The 23584-nt window shown below is 49.9% G+C and overlaps 1 protein-coding gene and 1 long non-coding RNA gene across 13 annotated transcripts; one reads left to right on the top strand and one right to left on the bottom strand.

The window, feature by feature from the left end:
• Positions 1–1250: 1250 nt before the first annotated feature.
• VEGFA (vascular endothelial growth factor A) lies at positions 1251–23578 on the bottom strand. 12 transcript variants are annotated; one of them, XM_027641393.1, is made up of 9 exons: positions 23447–23578; positions 17551–17602; positions 12251–12447; positions 10429–10505; positions 9982–10014; positions 9687–9818; positions 7196–7267; positions 5944–6075; positions 1251–3883 (listed from the first exon to the last, which is right to left on the bottom strand). In XM_027641393.1, the coding sequence occupies exons 1-9, from the start codon at positions 23510–23512 to the stop codon at positions 3862–3864; spliced, it is 783 nt and encodes a 260-aa protein (XP_027497194.1). In that variant the 5' UTR covers positions 23513–23578; the 3' UTR covers positions 1251–3861. The 12 variants fall into 12 exon arrangements, with proteins under 12 accessions (XP_027497194.1, XP_027497198.1, XP_027497197.1 ...); XM_027641397.1 differs by lacking the exon at positions 9687–9818; XM_027641396.1 differs by lacking the exon at positions 7196–7267.
• On the top strand, positions 18295–20250 carry LOC113946301. The gene is made up of 2 exons (XR_003527383.1): positions 18295–18644; positions 20067–20250. It is a non-coding gene; the product is annotated as an uncharacterized LOC113946301 (long non-coding RNA).
• Positions 23579–23584: the final 6 nt, after the last annotated feature.

Here is a 23584-nt window from a genome sequence, read left to right on the forward strand (position 1 = left end):
GAGATTTGGGTCACATTTTGCTGAGATTTCACATTCAGCTCAGCCCAGGGGAGCAACACTGACCTGCCAGTTTCAATCTTTCCAATTTGATGACTTGTAAACATTTCCCAGGTCATACAGAGACAGTGCAGGTCTCCTGAGGATAGGCACACTGTCTTCATCATCTTGCACAGCCATCTGGGAAACAGTCCATAGATCCACACAAACCAAAATCCATAGTGGTGAATACGCAAAGGAAGTAACTCCTTGGGTTCCTCATGCAGCAACATCCAGCTGGCCCTCGCTCACCTTCTCACCTCACTGCTGTACTCCACAAGATGTTACTGAACAGAGTGAACCAGAGCATCCTCAAGTACTCATCCTCTTTTCTCCACTCTGCTCTCTGCAGAGGAAGTGACGGCAGATCCACCTGTTGAGCTACCCAAGTTCATCCAAAATAAAAGCCAGATCCTTTACCTTTGCAAGAGCAGGACAATGCAGCCATGAACTCGGGGATCTGTATTAACCTGAGTGAGTCACCTTCCAGACATCCAGGAACATCCTGCATGCTCCTTTCCAGCGTGGTCAGATGACTGACACATGACACACTCATCTCCATGGCTGACGAGGAAATGACATTGCTGTCGAAGAGCTTTTCCTCCAAAGACCCCAAAGCACATCATAAAAGATACAACAGTATCAAAATCCCTCATGAAGTGATGAGCATGGTCAGAGCTGGTCTTTGTTCAGTGCTGTCCAGGATGAGGAGGTCATGCCAAACCATTACTGACAGCAGGTTACATACACACTGCTCCAACTGCAAACACCAAGTCCATTACCAGGAAGAGCAGGCTCAGAGCCTTACTTTCATCTTGGATTGTAAGCTCCACTGGGATCGCCTGTATAGTGCCCAGCTCACAGGCCTTGGCTCCTGGACAAGACAGAGGCAGGGTTGGGACCATCACCACACTCCTTGGCATCAGGCTGGGAAGGAACCCAGGAGTTCTGCCCCCTCGGTCCTGCCCATCAGAACACCCTCTTCTCACCAAGCAGGGAACTTGGGCTGAGTTCCATACAGGGATTCTGGTGCCTACCTCCCGGTCATTGCTACGGGCTTTGGTACCTAGATGCTTTTGGAGGCTCTGTGCCCAAATCCAAGAGTCCAACTAGCAGGTTGCTGATGCCCTGTAGCCTCCAGAGGTAATACTGGAGGAACTGTTACACAATGGAAGAAAACCAGGATGCAAGGTAGAAGGAGAAGGCAAAGGAAATCAAGATCAGAATTAAATTCTTTAATACAAAAAAAAGTTTGTTTGTCGTCGTCGTCGTCGTTTTTTAAGATATATCTGTAATTTTTTTGTTTAAAAATAAATATGTACTAAGGAATATCTTGAAAAAATTCACTAGACACAATATGTAGTGTTAATATCTTTTTTCCCCGCAATTATTACAGATAAACAGTAGCACCAATAAATAAAATGATAACAAATATTAAAATTAAAAAGGAGAGAGATTCAAGATGTAGAATTTTCTATTTTTCCTGCTTCTTCTTTTTACATATATAAAAAAATCGTAGCGTCTATTTAATCCGAATCACACATATACATAAACATATATATATATACAAACACATAGCCAAATATATATATAGTATGTAGATGTATATCTAACCCTTGTCTCAATAGGAATGTGTAGGGGTAGGTGTTAGAGAAATTAATTAAATAACTGCCCATAACATGCTACTGACTCTGCCAACAATTGGGGAGATAAGGGATGGGACAACAGGAAGGTTAAATTTATACACAACAAGTACAAATAAAAAAAAAAAGGTACGGCTTATAAATAGTTGAAATTAAATATTAACAAAGAATACTGAAAAATCCCTACTCTTTAATTAAATTATCTGTTTAATTTCTAATTTAAAAAGGGATATTAAATAAGTATATAAAACACTTTCTCTTCCCTCCCCCCGATCGGAAGCCTCTGTCTTGCGCACGATGCAGCATGAGTATTATACATTGCAGATGCAAGCACCCACCCATGTGTTTTCTCTCCTTCTGAAAGCCATCGGTTGGATGGGGAGATCCTAGTGGTTAGTAGTCACTTGTTGTGAGTCTGTTTTTAGACTGTCTTGTCTTTTTGGAAGCTTTCCGTGTTGTACATTATCAGGCGTTGAAAATACAATTGCAGATGATGTTTGGCAGCATTCTGACACAGACCGAGTACCTTTTTGATTATTATTATTATTAATAATAATTTTAATCACAGAACTAGATTATATATATCCACATAGATGTACAAACACACTTTCGGGGGGTGTGTGTGTGTGCGCGCATGCGTAAGGTGGGTTTCACATACACCACAGTGTATATTGCCGATACACACATAGCCAAGATTCTCATGACATGGCTAAGGGACTCTGCCTGCCTTCACATTTGATTCCCCAGCTCAAGACGTGGAAAAGGGGCCTGATATTTACAGTATGTCATAAAAAAAAAGTCTTGACGTTCTTAAGGGTCATTCACACTGGGCACGCAAACTGAAGGCAGCAAAATTGCTTCCTTTTTTCCCCCTTCAATCTTGGCATACAAATATATTATTTTTTTTATATATATATATGTATAAAAATAAATATATATATATAAAAAAGAGAGAAAAACACATACATACATACATACATACACACACACAGACACAAATGCATACTTTCACATACATACGCACACACACCCCCTACTGTGTATATACTTTTGATTAATATCCCTTTCCAGAAATGTTCCGTAAGCATCTTGGATGCTCTTGAGTGGCAGCTCTGTGCATGAAGAAAGCAGACAGTGCTGAACAACTGTGTGGCTATGCACCGGTCCCCATTCTTGCTTCAGCACACTGTAGACCTTGTGTCCTTTTGCAGCCACCAAGGGCGGGAAATCTAGACTCCTGTGATACTTCCGTGAATGGAAAGTTAGTGCGCATCAGCTGCCCACCATCCTTAAGAGAAGCCAGCACGTCTCTCTGGCAAAGTTTCTATAGCAAATAAAGTCAACGCAAAATGTACACTGACATCCCATGTCCCAGCAAGGCAGGCAGATTATGAGACGAGTAAGGGCGAAGGTTGGGGGAAGAGAGGGGAGGAGGAATCCTTGATCACGGAGATGGCCATTTCCTTGGCCTTTGACCCATCGCACCACCCTAGGATGCCGCTCTTTGGAACTCCCTGCCCATCCTCTCCATCACCTCTCCTCCCTGTCCCAGGCAAGGAGAAGGTGGTTTGTGGTACAGCACACTCTACAGAGAAACAGCGGAGGCCGCACAAGTCAGTTAGAGTTAAGAAGTTTACACCCAGCGCTTCTACTCAGTCCAGTCTTAGCTTGTTTCTTATGCCCCAAGTAGCCCGCTTGTGTCCACAGCAGTCGAGTATTATCCAGTGAAGACACCAATAACATTAGCAATGTTAAAAAAAATAATCAGTATATATATATATTATATATATATGTGTGTGTGTGTGGTTAAGATATACATATATGTATATATAGATGTGGTTAAAATATATATACATATATATATATGTATATGCATGTATACACACATATATATGTATGCATGGGAAAACCCATCAAATACACCCCTATAAGTCTTCCTGGCTCTGTTATTTAGCAGCATGAAAAGAAAAATAAAATAAAACAGTTCAAAACCCAAAGGTGAATTCTGTGCGGCGGGTGCCTTGGGGAATGTTCCTTCCGGAGTCCATCGTCCGTACTGAAAGTGCTGTGCTCTACCGATCCTTCATTTTTAGGGTTCATTTGGATTAGTGTTTTGTTTTTTTCTGTCCAGGCGAGAAATCAGGCTCCAGAAACAGGGCTGTTCCCCCTTCTTTTCCGCTGCTCACCGTCTCGGTTTTTCACATCTGTCAAAGAGGAGAGGGAAGGAAAAAAAGAGAATGGGGTTAATTTTTGTGATGAGGGTGCAAGTAGGACAGAGAAGGGGTGGCTACTGTGTTTAAGAGCACATGGTGTTAAGACATGGCATGATGTCACTGGTGGGGTGAAATGCTGTGCAGATGGGGCAAATCAGCTGAGAATCTCAGTCCCACGAATCAGTCGATGAATTCTACTCCCCCAGGCTCACCTATACGGAGTGGGGGGAGATACTCGTACAGGGGTAAATTTAGGAGCAGAATCAGTGGCTTCCTCACAGATGAGCTGAGTGTTTTGTTTGCACCCTTTCACACCATGCGCACACAAATACACACAAACACACAGGAAAACAAGGCTAAGCAATGCATGCAGAAGGACACAACCCCTCAGCTCTCCACCTAGCCTCTTGTTTGGGTCGGAAGCAATGCAGCCAACAAGGCCTCATGCAGGCAAGAAGGTGAAAAGTGTCTTTCATTCCACTAGCTGCCATGAGCAGAGGTTAGCACCAGAGAACAGCAGCAGCCTGAAGAAGCAGCAGGAGAAATGAGAATTTGCCCTCCCCCATTGGGCCCAATTCTAAATCTAAGAAAGAGCATGAGGAACTTCAGTTTAATCAGCTTTTTATCCGGAAACTGATAATCTAACCACTCCTATAACTCCTTCCTATTTTTCTGGCCAACGCACCAACCTCCCTTAGTGCCAATTATCCCATCACAGTGAAATTAGTAAACCCCTTCTGTCATCATGACTTCTTGGGCTATTGTTTGGCTTTTCTTTGTATTTGTTACTATTTCTCACCCTTCAAACTTTGTGGGGTAATTTTCAGCTATTCTGGGCTTTGGGACAGCAGTAGGGGGAAAAAGGCCAAAGGTCTCAGGCTTCCGGGGTTTCGCTCACTAGGAGAAGTTTAACTCCAGAAGTTGCTCTATTCTGGCCCCTCCATCAATTACTCTCCCACTGAAATTAAAGCATCTCAGAAAAATTCTCTATATACAGAGCAGTTTCCACCACCCTGGCAGTGCCAAGGCCTCTCTGGTTTGGGCACAAAGCATTTTCATCTCCTAGATCTCTGTGGAAAGGATCTGAGTTCACAGTCAGAGCCAAGGGCTCATTAGCAACCCCATTTCTATGTCTCTCTCTAGACAGGTTGGATGATCCTACACCAGAGATGCACACATACCTTGTGCGAGTCAAGATACCCCACTGAGTTCACCAAAGTGCTCAGATGGGAAACAAGAATCAGTTTCTGCATGTGTCTATGCCACAGATGGTGTGTGACAGTCCTCAGATGACACATGCACAGCATGGGTCTCTAAAAAAACACCAACCCCACAGTGCTTTTGCATCTCCCACCTCACACCTGAATACGCATCTCTGCCTTCACCCAGAGACAGACTTAATCCTGCTGTATCCCATGTCACAGACCTGAATGCTGCCCCTCAAACCACAGCTCTGGACAGGACATGGACAGGGAACTGTGAGCACAGTGCAAGAGGACAGGCTGGTCTCCCTGGATTTTAGAAGAACAAAGAGGCAAAGGAAAATGTAGGCACAGCCTTGAGGGAGGTTCCTGGTGGCTTTCCTCATTCTGCACACAGCAGAGCATCTCATCTACAAGCCACAGAAAAAGGGCTTGGAAGACAGGGGTGATTAAATCCTAGTCAGTCAAGGATTTGTCTTTGTCTAACAGTATGCTCAGAGTCGCATACAGATAATGTACAGAGGGCTACAGATCCTCCCCTGGCTACCTCAGCAACATGAACTCCATTATCTTGTTCTACGATACAGGATACCTGAGAAAGAAATGCCTTGTCTCAGGGAGCCGTCCCCGTCCAAGTCCTGACAGCACATCTGAAACGCACAGCTGCCCTCTGAACCAGGGAAAATCTGTCCTCATCCCAGTTAGCCCCTCTGCCCTCTGGCCCATGTAGGACAGAGAAAAGAAGTAACCATATAGCACTGGTGCCAGAAGTCAGCAGGAAGCAAGCTCCCCCCCTCTTTCTCTTTCTCTCTCTTTCTCTTTGTGTGTTTCATCCTTCAGGACACAAACCTGCAAGTGCGCTCGTTTAACTCAAGCTGCCTCGACTTGCAACGTGAGTCTGTGAATTTGCAGGAACATTTACAGGTCTGGGGATCTTGTACAAACAAGTGCTTTCTCCTCTCTGAGCAAGGCTCACAGTGACTGCAAAAAGGCAAAAGGAAAGATGTCTAAGCTACAGCGCTTCAGCAGAAAGAAAATACACATGCAACACCCTAAACATCAAAGCAATCCCCTTGCCCCCTCCCGCAGCCCCCATGCTGCCCACTGGAGTGTCGCAGGCTGGTGGATTTTCCAGCAGCACTCCGACAGCCCCAGGACAGCACCCCCTTGCATTAGCGTAAAGAGAAAGAAAACAGGCCTTCTGCACAGTATTCACAAATGCTGCATTGGATCCATCGGCTCAGGCCAGAGGGAGGAAGAAGGGGAAAGCAAGGATGGGAAGGTGAGAGGTCCCAGCCAGCTACTGACATATCAATGAAAGAAGTTCTCTGAAGTGGGCTATTTGAGTAGAAAGAGGCCAGTGGCTAAATGAGTTAGATACACAGGGTCTCTGCTCCCCTGGAAAGTAGCTTACCCCTGCAGCTGGCACTGCCCTCCTTTTTGTAAGCCCCATCTCAACCTGGCCACCTAGGAGTCTCCTACAGAGGAGCCGTGAATTAACAATGCAGAATTTTGTGAATCACCATAAGAGAGGCAGAACAAAAGAGACAGTGAGAGAGACAGTGAGAGAGAAGCCACCAAATCCAGCAGAAAGAGAGAAACAAAAAAAAAAACAAGAGAGCGTGCCCGCCCCAGTTCCCCAGCACCCCCTCTCCAGCTTCCCGCTGTCCCACCTCTCCTCTCCACCTGTGACTCCACCAGACACACACTCACACGTGCGCACACACATACACACACACATGCATGGCAGATGCCAGCCTGCCTGTCACCAGTCGCCATAGCAGTGAGGGCACAAGACGAATGGGGGAAAGCAGGTGAGTTGGAAGGCATGAAGAGGTGCAAGGCACTCGCCCATCTACCTGCACTCTTGTGCCTTGGGAAAAGAGTCGCCACTGATGATTAGAGAGCCAAGCAAGCTAGAGCCGCCTTCCCTGAGACAGCCTTAGTGCCAGAGTGGTGCCACCACCAGTGCCGCCCCTGCAGGATCCGCGGCCCACCAGTGACTGGGAGGGGAGGGTGAGATTTGAGTGAGCAGCAAGCAGGCAGATTGGTTTGGGGAGAGGGAGGGAAGAGACTCTACAAGCAGAGGACACAAACGTACAAGCTGAGTGGTTTGTACCGGCCTTTCTTGCGCTTTCTCTTTTGACCCTTCCCCTTTCCTCGCTTTGATTTTCTGGAAGAAAAACAAAAAAAAAAAAAGAGAAAGAGAGAGAGGGAGGGAAAGAAAGGGAGAGAGAGAGAAAATGGAAGAAAACGCAAGGAAGAAGAGAAAAAAAATACAGCCATGTGCCTTGCTGGGAGGGGAGCAGCACATGAGGCAGGACTGGAGGGTAAATCCCAGGGCCGAAGCACAGATCTCCACCTTGCACACACATTCACTGGCCCTCCGGCGCTCCGGTCAGCACCACAGCCAAGCCAAAACCAGGGTACTCAGCAGAGACCACCTCCAGCAGAGCTGCTGCGAGCAGAGGTGGATCTGCTGAAGACTCAGATGGGCACCTGCCCCCTCTGAGAGGGGCAGTGGGAAAGGGACAGGGGGTGAGGGAGAAGGAACAGAAAGCTTGGTGAAAGCGTCACGCAACCGCAGTGAGTGCAGACAACCATTCCAGGCAACAAGCACGGGCGTACACCAATCGGCAAGAGGCAACCTGAGTGAAAGGGTTCTCTCCAGGGAAAAGGAAACCACTCTGACCTGATGCACTGCCTGGCACTGGGTCTAGGCAGCAGTTGAGCTCCAACAGCTCTGCTGCAGGGCTGGTGGCAATGCTGCCTTGGGATGGGAGCCTGGCCTCAGCAACCCACAGACAAGGGGATAGATCTGGTCTACACAGCACTGCTGTGTGGGAGAGGACTATCTAACCTGAAGGCTTTGCTCATCCACCCCACTTCCTGCCTGTGGTTCAGAGGACTCCAGGACACCCTAGTAGAATGTCTGAAACATCCCCTCTGGCAGTCTCCATCCTGAGTACTGAAGGGGAAAGAGGGAGAAAACTGACTTAGTTATTCCTCTCAGGAGATAACCAGCAAGCAGCTTTCAGTTCTTCCCTCCTTTCCTTCCTGTCACCTTCCGCAAGGATCTGCCAGACAGACAAGCAGATGGAGCCAAGGTATTAACTCCATTCTGAGAAATTCACCAGTTGCCTCTGACTCTTGGGCAGGAGCTGGGACAGGCAGGGGCTAGGACATGCAGTCCTGGACACTAACCACAGATCCCTATGGGCCATTGAGAGCACAGGGAGCAAGGGAGGCTGGAGCCTGTGCTGCTCCTTGAGCCACACTAGCACAGGACCAAGGGAGAGACATCCAAGGAGAATGCCCTAGGCAAAGCACTAGGGCTTCTCAGGTAAATGAGTCCCAGCTCTGAGGCACTTCTCCAAAGGCTCCCTCGTTCCCTGTTGCAGCCTACCTTGGGAGAGAGCTGTCAAAGGGAATTGAGAGGCAGAAGAGAAAGCACCATAGGTGTTTCCTAGGCCCTGTTCAAGTCATCTCACTGGAACAAGTGTCAGAGCATCAGCTCAATCCCAGTTCTGCCCTACATGTCAGGCAGGAGTCACAGGGAGATGGTGAGGGGAGGAAAATCAACCTGAAGGGAGGAGAGGGGTACCAATATAACGACTTTCAATCCAGCACAAATCAAAGTACACCAGCCTCTCCCATCCCTTCCCTTCCTTCCCTGGGGAGTGCAGAACCAGCAAAGAGCAGGCAAGGTGCTGTTAGAAGAGGAAAGTGAATGCAACACAGTTGGAGCTGGCTGCTACACCCACACCCCATCCTCACCAGAGTTCACACAGACCAAACTCTTGCACACCTGCAAACCACAGCGCCACACAGACCAACCGTCCCCAACACGGCCCTGCGCACAGAGGAGTGTTGGCTGCACACAGCCCGATGCAGCCAGGAGCAGATTTCCAGGGGGAGGAGGAGAGGCTGGAAGGCAGCTAGAAATATACAACCACCAGGAGAGGGGTGAAAGAAGTTCTCTCACTCTCCTGTTTGCTCCCTCTGTCTCTGTTTCAGCCTCATCTCCAAATATTCACCCCTTTCTTTCCAACTCTGCACCTCTAAATGGCAGAGTTGCTTTCCCAGTCATGCGCAGTCCAGCTGACCCTCTCACCCAGAGAGGTCACTCCTTCTTTTCAACAGTGTTTCACATTTTGTGCTCATTCCTCAGACTACTGAAGGATGAGAGCTTATATTTTTACTTCCACAACCTCTTTACTTTGGGGAAGAAGTAAAGGGAAGGTCGTGCCTTAGCCTCCTTCACATCACCAGAGCAAATCCATCAGATTGCAAAAAACCCTTATGAAAGCCTCCGCCAAGACCCAGCAAGGACATCCACCTCCCTTCATACCCTCCCAGGTCCCCACCCAACCAAAACCAGTGTCACATCCTGCATGGCATCAGTCCTGCCTCCACCAGGCCTTTATTGCCACCTCTCCCAGTAGCCAGCAAAGTTCCTACCAAAGCTGCTGTGAAAGAAGCCAGCAAGTACTCACTCAAGCAGCAAGAAAAAAATTAATAATAAAGAAAGGCAGCGATTTGCAGTAACCAGAAACACCCCAGAAAGAGGGAAGGGAGAATGGGGGCTGCACCTTGAATCCATACTGGTAGGACAGACACGACGGCATTTCCCTGACTTGGGATAATGCATAAGGAATGACTGCCATGGCCATGGGTCATGGGGTATGAAGGAAGGACCATCAGATCTGGGTTTCTGTGCCCACCTGGAATGGATTCAGAGTGTTGCTCCATGCACTACCATACGCCATTTCCAAAAACACCTTTTCAAAGTGAGTATCTCCAACCAAAGAAAAGGGCAAGGGGCAGTGGGGCAAGGAAACACCAACCAATCACCAAAAGAGGAAGGAGGAAAGGCTTGTCACTTACTTTTCTTGTTTGTTTTTGACATCTTTCTTTGGTCTGCGGGGGAAGAGAGAACAAAGGCCTCATTAGAAAAGAGCTTACCACATATACTTCCAGTATTATCCCCAGTTCCCAACAAGTCCAGGGAAAAACATGTACAGTCAGCATTGTAGGATGCCCACGGCACAGGTTAAGTCATCCGTCTCAAAGTGTTTGCTCTCCTGTTGCACCTCACTGGCAACCAGTGCCAAAAGATCCCAGGTTGCAGACTAGCACTGTCCACCTGTGATAGCTAGAGATGGAGGAGCCCTGCCAGCAAAGGATTTCTTTTCCCAGGCTTGGCCATCCCACTGCAAACCAAGTGAGGAGACTGCAGAAGCCTCTGAACAACAGTCCCAACCCAAAGGCAGAAAAAAGCAAAGGCTCAGAATAAGTTTATTGCAAGAGGAACCAGTGCTGCTCCATTCTCACCTGCAGTCACATTTACTGTGCTGTAAGAAGCTCATGTGTGATATGTGCTGACTCTGATGGGGTTTAATTCTCATGATCTGGAATGAAAGAAACAGAGAGGGTCACTGCCCATTCAGTCTTCATATTCACAACTCCAAAGCAGCCTGCTGCACAGCAAAGCATTTGCACCCCAGGTGCTCATGGGAAAAGCATGGCAGAGTTTGAGCTAGCTTTGAGGCCCTGTTCTCCCAGTCAGGGAAGGCCTTTGATCACAAGCAAGCAGCAGCAACACCAGACTTGTGCCAAAGCTCTTGTTTGCTCATGCTTGCCAGGTGCCAGCACTAGTGGACTGCCTTGGAGACAGGCATGGGAGAGGGTATAACACCATAGCAAGGTTCTCACTGAGCCATCCCTGGTTGATGCTAGAGCAGCAGTAAGAGAACATCCAGCCTGCTCACGCAGAAGCAGTACTTCAGTCTAACACACAGGCCCAAAACATATCTAACTGCTTTTTCCCTAGGCCATTCCTTCCCGGCTGACACCTCACTTTCTCAGTGACTCAACACACAAAATAAACCTGAAGATCTGTGCTTAAAAGAGCCCTGCAGAGCCAGACATTACCCAGCCCCCAATCCCAGGTGCCTCCAGGGAAGTTATATTAGAAGATATGTAATATTGTCACAGTCTCTCAACCCAGAACATGTCCGGACCACTCTAGCATTTTCACCAGAGATCTGCTTAAGAGCCTCTGACCCTTTACAGGCATGCAGGCATACCAGCCAAGAACTGCAGTTCAGCAAGGAATGGTAGGAAGAAAAACATCCCTAGCTACATCATGCTAGTATGCTCTGGTCCAGGCTGGAGCCTGCAAGGGGAAAAGCAGTATAGGGAACCATGGAAGGGGACAGACTGGTTCTCCAACAGAGTTTAAATACAGCTCAAATAACAAGTAAAAAGAGCCTGCTGGGTAATCACTCAGCACTGCAAATCTCTCATCAATATCAAAAAGTGATGGTAATATTTACTGTGGCTGTTCAAGAGCCTGAGGGACAAAAGTAGATGAGGGAGCTGTGGGTTATGGATATGGGGCACCAGCACCATTTTGGACACAAGCTGGGATCCAGGCTGACAGAAAAGGGCAGTAATAAAGCTCTCTAAAGCAGTTTGCATCTTCCCCACTTGCCTAGCCTTTGCAATCATGGCCATCTCTGTCTCTTCCAAGGAATGAATTCAACAGCCTCCAAACAAAGGAGGAAGATGCCCAGAGGCAGAAAGGCTTTTACACTTGACACTGAAGCAGTGTGTTTCTTAGAGCCCCTTTCATCCCTGCTGTGCCAGCATAGCTAATGACCCAAATCCCCTGCACCCCTGGTACAGGCTGACCTCAAATGCCCTGCAGGAGAGAGTACTGACAGGTTCTCCCCTTTCGCACTACTCAGCTGCCTTCAGAACAACAGCTGTATGTACCAAATGCAGAGTTAAAGTGGAACAAGGGCCCAAGGAGCATCTTCTTTGGGAACTCAGAGGTAATACCACTGGAAATGCTCCTTAGCATTCTCTAAGCACAAAGTGCTCCTTTGCAGAAATGCTGCTTTGCATCCTCCTAGCTACCGTATTTGGTCAAGTGCCAAAACCAGATTCTCCTCTTAGCCTCAAACAGACACAGGCAACTCATCTTTTAGCCCTGCATGGTGTAACACTGGGCACCAGGGTCAGGAGAGGGTTTCCCTGGGGTAGGCTGCCCTTCCTCTGAATTAGCTGGGAGGTGGGACTGAAGAGTGGTTGCGATGGCTGTCTTGCTTCCTTCCAATCAAGCATGGCAGATTGCAAGTTGGGCCCTCACCTCCATCGTGACGTTGTACACATCCACAGGGACACATTCTAGGCCCTCATCGCCGCAGCAACCCGCACATCTCATCAGAGGCACACAGGATGGCTTGAATATGTACTCCACCTCATCAGGGTACTCCTGGAAAATGTCCACCAGGGTCTCAATTGTCCTGCAGAAGCTGCGCTCGTAGACTTCCAGGAATTTGATAACTAAAAGGAGGAATGGAGGGAATAAGTTAATGAAAACTTAGCTCAAGAATGTCTAGTGCTTTGCCCCTTAAAATGAGCCAGACAGTTGCAACACAACTACCCTGTGCTTTTCACTAACAGTCTTGCAGGCCTAAGTCCTTTGTCTGTGCCCTACATACACACACACATAAGTGGGGAAGAGAAACAGACAATCTCTTCCTACAGCTGCTTCGGGCAGCGGCAAGATAGACAATATTTGTCTCAATATTTCTCTCCCTGATGCGTGCCACAGGTGACTCTTCCCAAACCCCTTCTCTGCTATTCCCCATACTCCTGGGATGCTGCCACTAAGCATATCAGCCAAAAAGCACCTGAAGCTGCAGCAGATGATCTGCACTCTGGATTAAGGCCCTTCACCCCTTTGCCCTTTACCCGCTTTCAAAACAGCCAGTGGATGCCTCAGTGGGTTTTAGAAGGCAAGGGAATAAGCCAGAAGGATCCTTCGTACAGACCTTGGCACAGAGACGCTTTCAAGAACAAGCAGAGGTTCTGAACCATGCAGCTATGTATTTTCACTCTTGCTGTCAGCTACCTCTTTTGCCCATGCAGAACATGCACCTCAGCAGGCCACCTCTGAACCACAACAGCGCCCTACAAGTCACAGCCTCCGTGTCTCCACGCTGACCACTTTCCCAGACCGAGGAATCAAGTCACTCACTGAAAGATTCAAAGCAAGCCCACAGGACCCCCAGGATTAACTAGACTATATATTTGGCTACTGAACCACAATGAGACAGTGTGGGTGAGGGAACGGGGTGGATCTGCCATTATCCCATGCCTTCCCTACAAATGGAGCAAACATTAACTGCTTGCGATCTGCACTGATTTCACAAGCATTTCTCAATGTTTCCCAGTCTCTTGCCAAAGCTTCATTTTGCTGCTTGGTCAAGGGTTGGAGAGATTTAAAGAGATGAGAGATAGGATAGATAAGTACACACGCACAAAACCCCAGTGCTAGCACACTACTGCAAACAGCGAGTACCTGGAGCCCTCCAGGCCTCCTAGCTCTACCAGCATGCTGGCAACGGAGGATGTCTCAAATGGAGCACAGGATAAGAGTACACACAAAGAGATAGTACCTGCCCCATGCTGTTATGCACTATAATGATCCACCTGTACAGTATGCAGAGTCCTACAGCACCAAGGTTGATAACTCAGAGTGATAAGAGCAAACTGCTTGCATCATGGAAAATAATGGTCTCCAGTAAGCGTTTCTCAAGTGCCTTGAACTTGTGACAAACTGGCATAAAGGTTACTTTGCCACAAAAATGCAAAAGCTTCAGGGCTTGGAGCTCACAGCCCGCAGTTAATTGTTGAAAGTTAATTCTAGGTCATGCAGGGCTGACAGTGCCCCAGTGCTGAAGTGATGAGAGCAGGTACAAGAGGGGAGGAGCTTCCATCCAAGGAGTTTGAAGTGTCAAAGAGTGTGAGCGGCTATTAAAAGAGAAAGTGGTCTGTGAAAGGGAAATGTAGCCTGGCAGGCATGGACTGCTTGTTGGTATTCCTTGTCTAGAAGACAGCATGTTTCTGTTCCCTGTTCCTTCCCCTCCTCTTCCCTCCTCCCCTAAGTCCAGTATATCTCCTATCTATTCTCCTATCTTGTCTGTGGCTACCTCATTCTTCCTGTTCCCCTTCAGAGTGACCTTAGTTACTGCCTATGTTCCAACAAGTTGAACAATTTAATATGTGGGAAATTCTGCAGGCACAATGACAGTTGCTGAATTGCACTGTTGATTATTCACATTGTGCCAGCAGAAAGGACTTGGGAACTCTAGCAGAAAAGGCACAGTTCTGGATAAAAATGCTTACAGATCTACCTACATCAAGGGGAGGGATGGAAGGTAAGAGAGAGGGAAAGCATCAGTTACCTGTACAGATCAAATGCTCCCCACCACACCAGTCTGGGGCATAAAGAAAGCAGAAACCAAAACAGAGTAGAAAGCTGAAGTGAAACTGATCAATGCCTTACACACTTTTTTAAATGTTTGCACTACCCAAGCAGCTGGATTACACCAGAGAATCCAGACTACAGATTGGCCACAGAACAGCACATTCAACTTCTTTTGCAGAGCCTTTACTTTCACCGCTGCACTCCAACAATTATACGTGCGATCTGGAAGATATGACAAGACCAAATCCTTCCCATAAAGAATCCAGGAGTTTTCACCTTTACTTTAACACATGATGATTTTACAAAGTCTGAATCAGCCTCTGAAAAGGAAACAGGGAATCTTTCCCTAGCTGCCAGTCAGAAAATCCTGCCAGGAAAGGTATGTTGCCTTGATTTAGCTGGACACAGAGCAAGACATTGCACATGGAGACTGTGCAACACTCCATAGTTCATTTGCACAGTTAGCACCCAAACCAAACTGGAGCACATGACTGAGGTACAGCCATCCCCACAGCAAAGCCCTGCCCCTGCTACCATACCTACACTTCTACCCCTATGTACTGGGAGTCATATTCCACACTTTGCCAGGCTGATTCAGTCTGTGCTTCCTTTCCATTAGCTGTGTCAGGGACGGAAGAAGGTCTGTCTTTCATGGGGAAGCACAGGAAGGTCACCAAAGGACTAACACCACTTGGCCTGCTCCCTTCCTGCAATTTGGGCTTCAGCCCACGTTAGAAGTTAATCCTGCAATTAACCCACACCCCTACCCTGCAAAACACCTTCAGATTTGAGTCAGAGGTTCTTCATTGTGAATGGAGAGGGAAGCAAGGTTAAAACTCAGTCAGAGCCCACATTAACTCTTCGAGGCAGACATAGACACAGTAGGCAGGATTCAGTCCAAATTTGGAGCAGTCGAGTGGGAACATGCTGGACTAGAAAAGGAGAAAGTCTATGATCATTCTGCCTCCCTCCCCATCAATGGCTTAGGAGCAACACAGACACGCTGTTCTTTTAAAAATAAAAGTGCAGCCACAAGTGCTGGTGGTTTCCTTTATTTATACCAGAAAATCTTTTCTCGTGGAACAAAGAGTGTTTGTCTGACTCCTCTACAACTTCCCGTGCCACAAAACATGTGGAAGGCTCTCTTGAGCACAAAAGGGTAGGGGCTGAAGCTAAAATTACAGTCTCCAACCAGAGTAAGTTCATCCCAAATAAAGACCTGTCACCGCTTGAAATCTCAGAGCAAGCACAAAATGGCCAAAGACACAAAACCACCTTTCGCACCAAACCCAAAGCCCCAAAGAGCTTCAGCAGAAGGAACTACACGACTGTCCTTGTGTAACAGAGGCTCATCACTGTCTCCTCTTCACAAAGGAGAAACTGAGGTATAGAGACAGGACCTCTAAGGTCAAACAGCAGGACAGAAGGTAATGCCAGGAGTCCTGACTTCTAGCTCACCAATCCATTGCAGAACCAGAAATAGCACCAAGACAAGACACCTATAAGTCTCACCGCTTATACTGCCAGACCAACTTCTCCTGCAATTCCATCAGCCTTCTTGTGACAGAAGTTAATTCTGTTTGATTCTTCCCCTCCCCAGGAGGGATTTGTCGGACACAACGAATGGCAGAGATGAGGACACTAGCTCTTTTCTACCAACAGCAGAGGACTGGTTACCAAAATAAGCCTCACAGCAGGCTCCATCTTGATCCCTCTGGAGGCACTGAACCTTCTTCTGTTGACTTCAGCAGGAGCAAGGGTCAAGCGCAACAGGCAGCAGCCTGCCAGCAAATCAGAAATTTCACCCATGCAAAATGGACACCTATCGCAAACACAGCCTGCCACAAACCTCTGGCAACACACATGCAGTCTGTCACACCAATAAAGTTACAGAAATTGAAACTGACTGCTACCTAAGGGGAAAAAAAAGAAAAAAAAAAAAAAAAGCCAATCTGGAGCCACACTGCTGGAGCCCTCTGCTGACCTCCGGCTGGAATAACGCTGAAGGTCACAGCCTGTGGGGACCCTGCAAGACACTAGCCAGACCCTGCCATGCAACGAGTGACCTGCTCTGCTACGAAAGTAAGGGGAAAACACAGTCAGGATGGTCCTAAAGCACCTGATGATCACCTCAGCCTGAAGGCTCCAAAGTCCACAGCCCTTTTACCCCACTGCTGAACTGAGGACTGTGGACAGAAAGCCAACCTCCTGACACACGCAGGGCTCCATTTAGAAAAGTTGTTTGCAGGAGGCATCTCTGACCAACCCCAGAGGGCTGACTACCCTTCTGATCTACATTTACTTTCACAAACCAACAAGGCAGAGAACACTTCCACAGCCTGGCCTTTGGGCAGCTGGAGAAACACAAAATCACAACGGTTGCAGAGGCACCACCTCATTTCCTATCAGGCAGTGGTCCCATCTGTACTGGACCACCAGGAATGAATTAAATAGAACCCATCAGATCACACTGCTGTCCCCTGCACCCGCAAAGCCTGCTAGCTCCAATCGGAGTAAAAAGGTGTATTTTTCGAGTCTGGCTTTGTACAGCACCCAGCAATATCCTGACTGGGGTACACCTGGGACTGTCGGGAAGCATGAGACCAAAAAATCATCCTGGGCGGCCCTTTTCTCCTTCTCTCCCCCCGGGGACCTGCTGCCTGGGGGCCGTTGGCTTCTGCTCTAGCCTTTGTTTGGGGATCAGCCCTGGCCACCCAGACGGGCACTGCCAGCGCCCCCGGGAAAGAGGCGGGCAGCGCAAGATGACAAATCCCTTCCTACAGCACTGTGGCGAATCCCCAGCAAACTGCTCGCTGCTACCCAGCTCTTTGTGTGCGCCCGTGTGTGTGTGTATATATATATATAAATGAGCGTGCGTATGTGCACAAGCGCACGCACGCACGCAGTTTCCCTCTGAGTTGTGGTAAGCCAGCAGCGGGCTGGGCCAGCCCTGTTGCCCGCCCAGGTTCCGCGGCCGCCCCGGCAGCCTCGATCCGGCCCGGGCCCGCGGCGTGGGGCGGTGCAGCCGCCACGAAGGGGCCGATGGCGGCGGCGCCTCCCGCCTTCTGCCCCCTGCGCCCGCTCCCCGTGAGGTGCCGGTGTTGACCGCCAGCGGCTCTGGGGGCTCCTGCCCCCGCCCGCCCCCGCCCGCCGGGAAGCCGCCCAGCGCTTACCTTCATTGGGTTTCCGCTCCCCGTCCCCCAGGGCAGGCGCAGCTTTCGACAACTGCAAAGACAACACAGAATCAGTCACAACACGGAACCGTGACGCGGTCCCGGGGCGCTGGGGGATCCCGGGGAGGGGCCGAGGGCCCCGGTCCCGCCGCCAGCGGAGAGGCGGAGGGAGCCCCGGCGGTAGAGTGCGCCCCCGAGGCGGAGCCGCTCCCCGCTGGCCGCCCCGGCGGGCACAGAGGGACCTTTTGTTTCCCCCGTCCCCCGGGGAGCCGAGAGGGGCACGGGCGGCAGGGCCGCGGGCTGGGGGGACGTGTCTGGCAAGGCGGTGCGGCGAGCCCGAGAGAGGCCCCCAAACGGAGACACGCGTCCCCGGGGAGCCGCTGTCAGTAACTGCGGGCAAACACCGGGAGCAAATCTGAGCCCGGAGGAGAAAAGTAACAGGAGTGATCTGCTGCCACCGACACGACTGGTGGGCCTGGGCACCGCTTCCTCCCGTAAAGGTGAACCCAGCAGAGGGGGGGAGAAGGGCGGCCAGGCGTGAAAGGGCATCTCTCCCCTCTCAATGTCACACATGTCTATCGCCCAGCAGTGGTGGCCACCGAGGTGTCGGCATCTGGCCGGGTGTCAGGGCGATTAACTGTGACAGCACCACTTTGCCGACAGACGCAGCCAAACCGCCCAGGTTTCCTTCCTCTGCTGGAAGGGAGGGTGACGCGCGCTCTCGCCTAACGGTCCCGGTCTCCAGCCCCCGCGTCGATCCCATTCCTGCGCTCCCCGCGGCTTCCCCTGGACGGGAATCAGAAAGGCCTCAAGCTCCGCATTCACTCCTGCTGCCTCTTGGGACAAGGGGCATTTCCAAACCACTGACGCAGGCAGCTGTGGTGACAGGTAACCCACCCCCAGATCTGTATGGAGAAGCATTACACCACTTTACTAAGGAAGTCTTTTTAATTCCAGGTGAAACAAGAACTCCACTCCTCCTGCTATTCGTGAGGGCTTTACCTCTGACGTAACTTTCCAGCCGTCAGGTTTCCCCCTGCTGTTCTGTTCTGAACCAAAATGAAAAATGCCCAGCAATCTTCACTTCTCCCGAGGTACGCTGCCACCTGTGTGATGTCATTCACCCCAGAACTTGCCGCCTTTCACCAGAGGCCCAAAAGGAGCGTAGTGATACACACAAAGCTTTTAGGCTTAGAAAAATGCCCTCTGATCTCACAGCCAAAGACAGAGCTGAATTAAGAAGGCCAAGTCCACCCCAAGCTCATAATGTGAATCAACCACCTATGGTCTTCTAGGCAGCTCCGTGCGCAGGGCAGCACCAGCATCCGAGCTGCCCAAAGTGTCAGCTTTTAAAAGAAGGGGGCAAGGGAGCAAGCTAGAAGCCCCTCTCCCAGACATTCCTTTGTGTCTGTACACAGTTCCCTTTACCTAAGGTTCCCCTGACCAAACTTGCTTTTCATTTCAACCAAAGTCTTTCTGTACCTGGGCATAACTCACCAGCCCAGACCTGAACCTCCCCATGCGTGGATCTGTTTCTTCTCTGGGGAGGAGAGGGCTGTGTGCTGAACCTCAGTGCTGTGACAAAACTTTAAAAAGCAGGTTCCTAGAAACAGTTTCATTCCTGAAGTGTAAAGGTCACTGCAACAGCACAAACAAAATGGAGGCAGCGGAGGTTGCAGCGGCCTTCCAAAGCCACTCAGCGCCTGACAATCTATGGAAAAGGAAAACCGCATCAAGGGCAGAAAAGCCTCAATCTGCTACGGCACAGGAAGAGGATCACGAGCCGAGTCAGTTTATCCAAGTCACAATGCCCCCAAGACTTTTCGCAGAGGGATTTTTGGTTCACACACAAAATGACCATGACAGACTGAGCAAAATGAGCTCAGAGTCACCTTGAGGGACATTTTCACCCATTCTCTATGCAAGGCTGCCCAGCGGGCTGCCAAGCCCACCACCTCCTCGGATGCAAACACACATGGTGTACAAGTAATGAGAAGCAGAAGCAAGCCACACGCTTTTACTGCTCACCTGTGCCTAGCCAGCACCTTGCCCTGCCGCGATGTAGTGGAGCAAGAGCCAGAACAGTCTTCCAGTGCTCACCTAGACCTGGGATGTGATCCCACATCAAGGATGGGCAATGAGATCGGTGCAAAGTGTGCAGAGAGCTTCTGAGCATTCCCAGCAGAACTCTCAGCAGAAACTAGAAAGGTTTCCCAGAACTATCAGTAACACACTCTCTGCTCGCTATTCCAAGAAACTTTTCTGCCCTTTCAGCAGTGCCTTTCACCTGTGGCTAGTGCCCTCAAAGCACGTCCACTAGAACAGAAGGTGAAGGGAGTCTTGTGCCTCACTTTAAACCAGTCTGCTACATATCAGACAGGGCAATGGGGAACCAAAAACATTCCATGGGACAAGCAGGCCCAGTGTGCCCTTCGGTGGGAGCCTGAAGGTCACATTCTCCTCTGCTGGCTTTTAGCATTACCCAACAGTTCTGTAACACAATTTTTTTCCAACAGATTTTCAACATTTCACAGAAGTGTGGAAGTAACCCCTGGCCTGGCCTTGAGAGTGGGATAAATGACCCCAGGAATGAGGCTGACAAAGAGGAAGCTTCTTTCTGTGCCCTTTGCAGGTCGCAGCTAATGTACATTCCTGCTGTGGAGTAAAACCCTCCCTAAGAAATAAACCCACTTCACACCATCCGTGTGTCTGTACCTTCCCTGTCTTCCTTCTCCCCTAAGGGAGCAAGCTTTTCTCTGAAGGGAGAGAAAAGGTTAATCAAGTCATTCCTCTCTAACCATCCCCTCACCACCACCACCAGCACTCTTTCTCTCCCTTCCCCTCCCCCTAATCTGTGCAGCCTCATTAAAAGAGCTTTGTAACTGTTTAGGACTGGAACAAACAATCCATCCACTTTGAGAGGGACTCTGGGACAGGAGTTAAGGCACTTTTCGTCTTAGGCACTAGAAATTCTCAGAGGTTTCTACTTAGAGGAGGGGGGGACGGGACTCACTACACTCCTTCTCCATTGTACATGCAGACAGAGGTCAGTAATCCCAGAAACTGCCAGCACAGCTGAGGTACCTCTGACAGAACAGAACAGACAGGAAAATGGGTTTGAGGTTGCTCAGGAATCAGTGAACCCCTCACGTGGCAGCACGGGCTTCCCTCTCCCCTGCTCCCACAGGAGCGCTCCTGTTCCCAGCCTGTCCTCAGACCATGGGCCTGGAACGGCTCTGGGGAAGGTGACCCGCTGCGTCCCAGCTGCCTACAGGCTGGGGAAGCAGGTTCTGGTGGCTCCCCATTGTGGCCTGGTGCAGAGGCACACCAAAGGCAGGGAGCCTGGTGGGTGTGCGATCATTAGCAGTCTAGTCACAGGCTTGCTCTCCCTCCCTCAGTGTCTAATCACTGCCTGTTGCCTGTGGCAATACACTTGGTATATCCAGGTCTCTCCACTGTTCACTGCAGGAGAGTAAGACTCTCAGACCCTTGTCAGGGGTTACTTGTCACCAGGCTGCCAGCAAAACCCGCAGAGAAAGGAAGATGGGGAATGACCAACTGTCCCCCATTCTTTAGGAAATGGGTGACTGGAAGAGGACAACAATGTAACCTCTCTGATCCCATGGGGCATGAGGACTGTTCAGTACAGCTCAGCAGTCAATCAGCTGGGAGGGCAGCACTGCAAAAGCACCTTTCCCTCCCTCTCCTGCACGGAAAGGCTATCACCACCAGTGGAGGCAGACACCTGTGGCATCGGCACCACCCAGACCCAACTATGAAATAATTTCCCACCATCCCAGTCTTGCTGCAGGAGTGACCGTAACAACTCCCTCAGTAAGGAGTCATCCCCCTGCCACCTTCACCAGAGGAACACCTTGATTCCAGCATCCCTCTTCCTTCACTTCCAGGAAAGCTGCCCAGCACATGCTGGACCCTGCTTTCCCAACTCAGACTCTGCCAGAGCTTTTATTTAATGCTCTCTAACGCGCCTGGCTAGCTAGATAGGTTTTATTCAGTATGACAGCCAGATTAACAGTACAGATAAATATTATCATCAAAGCACAAAACCCTAGTCCCGGCGTGAAGAGTCATGCCTTCTGCCATGCCCAGAGTCATCGTCAAGCTGCCTACGTGAGATCTGCTGGTATTTCTAACGTTCCCATCACCGTGGTGCCCGGACGATCAACGGACAAATAAGGACAGAACCGAAGGGCAGACCTACCCGTCAATCTGCCTGAGCACTTACATGGCCCACATCACCCAGGTACCCGAACCTCTACCAATCTCTCATGCATGTGTTCCTGCAACATTTACCCCCAAACCCCTGTAATTTTTCCCTACCTTTTTTTCCCACCATTATACTCCCTATTTTTTCATCTGCACCATCCTCTAGCTTGGGAGAAAAGGCAGCATGAGGCTTTTATGCAGCTCCTGAGGACAGATAGATCTAGACTCTACCTGATCCACTGTTTCCTCTTCTGGGGAAGAGGAAGGGGAGGGGAGAAGGAACAAGGGGAGGGTTAAAGGGTATTATCACTAGACACTGATACAGTTGTCTAACCTATGGCTGGGGAACAGATGCTACTGTACAAGTTTGCTGAGGAGCCAGGAGGCAAAAAAAACCCTGTCCTGGGTGACTGTGGAAAAACTCTTGGAGAACGGAAAAAATTGTCCCACAAGCCAAATCTGGCAGGCAGGCAGCACGGAGCTGCTCTGTGCCACACTCAAGTGAGAGCTGCGCCTCAGTTCCCATCCAGCACAGCCTAATGTGCGGCTGTCACTGGATAAAGTAGAGATATAACAGGCTAGAAACAAAGCGTGCAGTGCTTGCATGACTTCAGTTACAGCTGAAATGGCTCCTAATTGGGGAGTTGCCTTCCAGCATCGGTGCTGAACAAACAATGTGAATAACTGATTAGTTTGCAAGCGACGTTTATTTTCATGATTATGGGAGATGATCTGGCCCACGCTCTCTCCAAGTGCCGAGGAGAAATGGCAGGAGAGAACTAACCTGTTATAACCTTTAAAACGTAATCCATGCCTGCCTCACGAACAGCCACTTTCACGTGGGCACTCTGTCTAAACCCCTTAATATCTCTTGGCAACACAGCCCTCTTGACTCTTTAGAAAACAGATTTATAGGACAGGTTTGCACAGGAAGCTGCCTTTCTTTTTTCTTTAAAAAGAGGAAGAAAAGGAGAAAGAGTTGGTTTCTAATCCGTCAGGAATGACAATGAGGTAAAAGTGACTGAAGAGGAAGAGAAGAGAAAAATCCACGGTTTTGTAATCTCGGTCCAGGAGATATGTATTTTGATTAATTTTTTTTCCCAATCTGGAAGAAAATCAGGATCCATTTTGTCCTCTTTGATCTCTATTTGTTTTTCCATCTAGGCATTTTCAACTCCACTCGGCGGTACAAACCCGAGCTGGGACCCAAGGCAAATACCGCCGAAACACCCTTTTGCAATGTCAGGAGACCCGAGGACGGGAGGCGAGGCTGATGCAAGAAGCCAGCGCGCTGCCTCCGTGCCCCGCGCCCCGCCAGCCGCAGCGCCCCGGCCCCAGTGGGACCCCCCGGCCGCGCCGCCCCGGGAGCCCCGCGCCGCGCCGCGCACATGTGCGCGGACACTCCGTATGGCGCTGCCGGCTGTCCCGGAGGCCCGCGGAGATCCGGGCAGCGCTGTCCCCCCAGCTGCAGCACCGCACGCACACGTGTCTGCGCTGCGGGCACCCACCCGCACCCGGCGCCGACAGGGTGGCGGCACCGCACCGAGCAGGTGGGAGGCAGAGGGGGGGACAAGAAAACAAAAAGAGGGGGTAAAAAAGTATTTTCGGCCGTCTGCCCTCCCACCCCCTCCGGTACGCGTGGCACAAAAGCCCCCGTCCCGCCGCTTACCTCCGCGCTCTGGAGATAGAGCAGCGCCGCCAGCCCCCAGTGGATCCAAGTGAGCAGAAAGTTCATGGTTGCCGGCGCACGCCGCGGAGCGGGGCCTGCCGCGCTCCGCCTCGCCGCCGCCGCCCCGCCGCCGCCGCC

This window comes from Corapipo altera, unplaced genomic scaffold (genome assembly GCF_003945725.1).
Source record: "Corapipo altera isolate COAL_440 unplaced genomic scaffold, ASM394572v1 48b, whole genome shotgun sequence".
In the NCBI taxonomy this organism is placed as follows: domain Eukaryota; kingdom Metazoa; phylum Chordata; class Aves; order Passeriformes; family Pipridae; genus Corapipo; species Corapipo altera.

Excerpts from the sequence above, each read along its gene's own strand:
- VEGFA (XM_027641393.1), bottom strand. The coding sequence starts at position 23,512 with ATGAACTTTCTGCTCACTTGGATCCACTGGGGGCTGGCGGCGCTGCTC. Across the intron at positions 6,076-7,195 it reads CGGTACAAACCACTCAGCTT|TCACTGTGAGCCTTGCTCAG; the intron begins GTACGTTTGTGT and ends GCCTTTTTGCAG. Across the intron at positions 3,884-5,943 it reads TTAAACGAGCGCACTTGCAG|ATGTGAAAAACCGAGACGGT; the intron begins GTTTGTGTCCTG and ends CCTCTTTGACAG.